This window comes from Otolemur garnettii, unplaced genomic scaffold, assembly GCF_000181295.1.
Source record: "Otolemur garnettii isolate 467f Iridium unplaced genomic scaffold, OtoGar3 scaffold00001, whole genome shotgun sequence".
Taxonomy (NCBI): Eukaryota; Metazoa; Chordata; class Mammalia; order Primates; family Galagidae; genus Otolemur; species Otolemur garnettii.
The window spans coordinates 27,880,426-27,885,913 of NW_003852396.1; the positions used below are offsets into that span (position 1 = coordinate 27,880,426).

The following is a 5,488-nucleotide window of genomic DNA, read 5'->3' on the forward strand; positions in this document are numbered from 1 at the left end:
CTCTTGCCTCTGCCTCCCAAGTAGCTGGGACCACAGGCGCCCGCCACAACGCCTGGCTATTTTTTTTTGGTTGCAGCCGTCATTGTTGTTTTGGCAGGTCCGGGCTGGGGATTTGAACCCGCCACCTTAGGTGTACGTGGCTGGCGCCTTAGCTGGTTGAGCTATAGCTGCCAAGCCAAGAGTGATTTTCTACAAGATACTCTATCCTTTTCTACTTTCTTCCTTTCCTGTTCTTTGTTTTCAAGTGAACAATCCTTGGCTGAAGAATGGAAGACAGATTCAGAGGCTAGACAGAGGATACAAAAAAATGGGTTCTGTATGTTATTTAGAAATACAGAGACAGGACAGCCTCCTGAATCCTCTTCAGCTAGCAATGAAACAAACACATAGTTGGTCAGTAAAAGTACACTGAATGAATTCAGATTTACTTAAATGATACTCCAACTGCCACATGCTGTGGTCCAGAGCCACCCTCAGGACCTGTCCCAGCCAGTCATTCCCTCAGGTTCTGAGTTAGTTGCTGATGACTCACAACTGAATCCCTCTCTGTAAGCCGTTTCAACAGAGAGCAGAAACCTCACCAAAAAAAAGAAAAAGAAAGAAAGAAAAAAAAATTACAGTGCCTCCCAGGTGTTGTCTGTATCCATAACTGGTCAGTGATAATAAATTTTTGGCCGCCCTGCTTTAATCTGGAACAACTCTGAAGGGGCCAGTCATTCTAGCCTTGGAGTATTCCTTGGGATTGGCTACAGCCTGTGCTGCAACTATTTCACAGTTCAGCTTCTCCCTCTGCCTACTTAATCCTACGTCCATCACTCTGTCACAGGTGCTGGTCTTGAAGCACTCCCTATGTTCACCAATTAACCACGCTAATCGCCCTCTAGTCCTCCAGGAGCGCAATCCAGGACACACCACGTTACCCTGTTTTTTGTTTTCATAGTACTTATTATTACGTGAAATAACCTTATTTACTTAATACTTTAATACTTATCATGTGCCGTAAGAATGTAAGCTTACCAGGACACATCTTTTTTCTCATACGCTGTGCATTGCGGTATCAAGCGCCTAGGGCAGGGCCTGCAAAAAAACAGCAAGAACTAAATATTGGTCGTTGAAATGAATGGATGGATGAGGTCCACCCAGCGCTGGGTCGTGGGATCACACAGCCTTCAACCAACTCCTAGCTAGAACTCAGGAGCCACGGGTTGGGGCGTGCCCCCGAGTCCCCGCCCTTCTTGGCACGCCCCCAGTCCCAGCGCCTGCCGCCGCTGCAGTGGGCGCGATGGGGCAACCTGCTGTTCGGTTGGTGTGGCTGGGTCGCGTGCGGTACACCGAGCTGCTGGCAGTGCAGGACCGCTGGCTGCGGCAGCTGCAAGCCGGGCCAGGCACCGAGGCTCTGTCTGGGACTGAGGCGGGCGCGCTGCTGCTCTGCGAGCCCGTGGGGCCCATGTATACAACCGGGCTGCGTGGCGGCCTGACACCGAAGGAAACTGCACGGCTGCGGACCTTGGGCGCCGAAGTGTGCGCCACAGGCCGCGGTGGCCTGGCTACCTTTCACGGCCCAGGCCAGCTACTCTGCCACCCAGTGCTCGACCTGCGGCGCCTCGGCCTGCGCCTGCGCACGCACGTGGCGGCGCTAGAGGCGTGCGCTGTACGCCTGTGCGAGTTCCTGGGGCTGCTGGACGCCCGCGCGCGGCCCCCGCCCTACACCGGTGTCTGGCTGGAAGAGCGAAAGATCTGTGCCATCGGTGAGCGCCGCGGGGCGGGGCGGGGGCGGGGCCTGAGGGCTGGGGGCGGGGCTTGGAGCGGCGGGTGAGGAGGAGCCTGGGCCAAACGAGGGTATATTGAGCAAGGCAGACGGGTCTTCTAGTTAGCGCAACGTGCTTCGTTATGGATGGAGAGACACGAGTAAATGAATCGCCAGGTTATTTACTATGAAACACAATGTAATGACAGTAAGGGTGCTAACTAATTTTTTTAAGCAACACAATCTCTTGTGTTAAAGGACATTTCCTGAAATCCCTGTAAGTGCAGCTTCTGTGAAGCCACACATCCCTCCCCTGCGTTTGTTCCTTTCTCCATCAGTGCACAGTCCCTTGTTGCTCCAGAAACAAAATTTGAAAACCAGTGACCTAATCCAATTCTCGCATTGCACAGGATCCTGAAGCCTGAGAAGGGAAGGGTATCTGTTCTAAGACCGTTTGCCTTGCCTTGCAGGAGTCCGCTGTGGAAGACACATCACATCCCACGGACTGGCTCTGAACTGCTCTACAGACCTCACGTGGTTTGAGCACATTGTACCCTGTGGCTTGGTGGGGACAGGCGTAACTTCCCTGAGTAAGGAGCTCCAGAGACACATCACTGTGGATGAAGTAATGCCACCTTTCCTTGTGGCCTTTAAGGAGATCTACAAGTGCACATTGATCTCTGAGGACAGCTGTAGCTGAAGAGCCTTAGTGTTGTCACAACCGGAGTGGTCCCATGTTGGGAAGCACCAAGTCTGACTTGAGTCACCCAACCAAACCCAGGTTCTAGACTTGGCCTGTGGCCATGAGACTAACAGAAAATCCTAAGCTCTGAGCCAGTGTTTTCATATGTATCCTGGTTCATTTATATCATCCCCACCTACCTCAGAGATAGTAGATGTGAAAACACTATGAAAAGCAACACATGCTGTATAAAACACTAGCTCTACTATTAACATCAATGTCTCAGCTTAGATAAACTCACATGTCATAAGACTGTCATTTCTCAATTATTTATTTCCTCTCAATTATTTACTTACTGTATATAGCTGAGCAATTCTGGGCTCTTGTTCTTTTGATTTTTGTGGAAATCAAATCTCTGGATGGCACAAGTGAAGGGGATATGATGTGATGCTTTTGCAAGATACCTGGGTACTTTCTGCAATTAAAAAAAAAGCCTCTTCAAAGAATGAAATGGGATCTTGTCTTCCTGGGTTGGAGTCCCCAAGTTATTAATAAGTTGGCTAGTTTTAGTTAGGGTAACCTGAGTTAGGCCAGAGGCTAGAAAGGTTAGAATAATTTCTTGCACTATAAATATGGCAAACATAGAAGTGAATTTTTCTTATGTAGTCCTTTTTGTAGTGCCAGGGACTTCTTGTGTAAGTCCTTTCTTATGTAAGCCCATATAGGGCTTTGTCTTAGCTACCTATTGCTGTGTAACAAATCTTCAAAATTTAGCATATATTTTATATGGGTTAGGAATTTGGAAGAAGCTTAGCTGAGTGTTTCTAGGTTGAGATCTGCCATGAACTTGGAGTTAAGATGTTAGCTGAGGCTGCAGTTGTCTAAAAGCTTGACAGGGGCTGGAGGATGAGCTTTCCAGATGGCTGCTGACAGGATGTCTCAGTCCACAATGTGGACCTCTCCATAGGGGTGCTTTAGTCTCATGATAGTACACTTTTTTAGGCTTTGCCCAGAGCATTTGATGCCAGAGAGAGACAAGATGAGAGCCACAGTGTCTTTTGTGGCCCAGCCTTGGAAGTCATATAGTCATTTCTGCAGTCCCCTAACAGATGAATCCTATGAAATGTGGAAGGGGCTTCAGAAGGATAATAAGAAGTAAGCTTCATTAGGGGCCATCTTGGAGCCTGGCTGCCACAGCTTAGGAAGAGTACAAAGAGCCTGAAATGAGAAATCAGGGACCCTGACTATGGTCCTGGTTCTATGGGAAAGTCCTTTGCTCTCCCTGGGATTAAACCAATGCTCTTTAATAGAAATAGAGTGTGAGCTACATCATAATTCGACATTTCCTAGGAGATACTTTGAAAAGGTAAAAGCTGGGTGATATAAATTTTAATATATTTTCATTAACTCAATATATAAAAATGTCAATATAAAACAATATAGATGAGTTACTGAGATATTTTATATTCTTTTTCTCATTCTAAGTCTACAAAATCTAGTGTGTGTTTTATACTTATAGTACACCTCATTTGGGACTGGCCACATTTTAAAAGTGCTTGTTGGTTACATGAAAGTGGCACCTTATACTGACCATTATCACATCTAAAATCCAGTTGAGTTCCAAGGGTTCTTTGGTCTCGCTGGCTTCTAAGAAGAAAGGTCCTCCCACATCTGAGGCCTGATTTTTGAATGCAAATAATTTATATCAATTGTTCAAGCTGAAAGGGACTTTAGAAGTATTTTCCTACCCTCTCATTGTAAACAGACGAAACAAGGCTTAGAAAAAATCTTCTCCAAGTCACAGTAAATTAATGACAAAGGCAGGACTAGGCCTCAGGCCTTTGTCACGTTCTTTTCTTTGCACTCTGACTTAGAGCTCAGAACAATACACTTTACATATCATGGACACTTAACTCAATATTAGTTGATTGATGGTTTGTTCACCTATAATCTGGCCCATATCCTTTCTAGACCTTAGTTTCTCACCCCCGGGGCCGATGCTGCTATTGTAGGGGTGTTGGGGGAGGTGAGGAATGGTTGTTAATTATCCTACAGTATCACTACCAAGAAGAGAAATAATAATTCCAGTAAAAGTGGGGTTAGAGGCTTGGCGCCTGTGGCTCAAGTGGCTAAGGCGCCAGCCACATACACCTAAGGTGGTGGGTTCGAATCCAGCCCGGGCCACCAAACAATGACAGCTGCAACCAAAAATTAGCCAGGCGTAGTGGCAGGCACCTGTGGTCCCAGCTATTTGGGAGGCTTAGGGAGGAGACTCGCTTGAGCCCAGGAGTTGGAGGTTGCTGTGAGCTGAGATGCCACAGCACTCTACCCAGGGGGATAGCTGGCTCTGTCTCAAAAAAAAAAAAAAAAAAAAAGAATGCTCAGCATTTCTATCTGGTATTCAGCCTCCCACTCTAGCAATCCTACTAAGTGACCATACAGCTTATTTGAATGCCCCCCAGACACTGGGATAGAAATAGACATTTACTTAGCACTTATTTATGGTGCCAAGGACTTTCTTAGCCCTCTTGAGTACTTCCTCTCATTCAACAGCCTGCCCAAACCTGCCTGGACCACAGAGAATCATTCTGCATGGTGTAGTAGTAGCTGAGTCACTTGACCTCCCAGCACCTCAGTTTCGCTATATGAAACAAAGATAGTTTCATACCTTAGTGCACAGTGAGAATTAAGAACATTGAGAGTAGCACTGGCACAGAATACAAGTTCAGTAAATATTATTATTTTTATTATAATCTGTCCTCTATGAGCCTTTTCCAGGGAAATTATCCCCAGATCCTTTAACTTCCCCTCAAGGCAGTAGGCCTCACAAGAGTAGAGCTGCATCTGTCCTCTTTCCTTCTGTATCTCTAGCACATAAGCACTGAGCCTGACATACAGAAGGCTATTTGTAAATACAGATTGAAATATTTATTTTATTTATTATTTATTTATTTATTTTTTGTAGAGACAGAGTTTCACTTTGTCACCCTCAGTAGAATGCCATGGCATCACACAGCTCACAGCAACCTCCAACTCCTGGGCTTAAGTGATTCTCTTGC

The 5,488-nt window shown here is 46.4% G+C and overlaps 2 protein-coding genes across 2 annotated transcripts in view; one reads left to right on the top strand and one right to left on the bottom strand.

Annotated features, from left to right (window-relative positions):
- Positions 1–1,341, bottom strand: part of LOC111723549 — a 5,347-nt gene extending 4,006 nt beyond the window's left edge. The window contains exons 1-2 of the mRNA XM_023510272.1: positions 1,293–1,341; positions 1,018–1,077 (exon numbers count right to left, since the gene is read on the bottom strand). The gene's annotated coding sequence lies outside the window, so the exon portion shown is untranslated. The remainder of the gene's footprint in view (positions 1–1,017; positions 1,078–1,292) is intronic.
- Positions 1,038–2,721, top strand: LIPT2 (lipoyl(octanoyl) transferase 2). Its single transcript, XM_003781364.3, has 2 exons — positions 1,038–1,748; positions 2,218–2,721. Exons 1-2 carry the CDS (start codon positions 1,283–1,285, stop codon positions 2,445–2,447), a joined length of 696 nt encoding a protein of 231 aa, XP_003781412.1. The 5' UTR covers positions 1,038–1,282; the 3' UTR covers positions 2,448–2,721.
- Positions 2,722–5,488: the final 2,767 nt, after the last annotated feature.

Bases quoted from the DNA above. Each gene is read 5' to 3' on its own strand.
- LIPT2 (XM_003781364.3), top strand. From the start codon at position 1,283: ATGGGGCAACCTGCTGTTCGGTTGGTGTGGCTGGGTCGCGTGCGGTAC. The intron at 1,749-2,217 runs GTGAGCGCCGCG...CTTGCCTTGCAG, and splicing joins GCGAAAGATCTGTGCCATCG to GAGTCCGCTGTGGAAGACAC.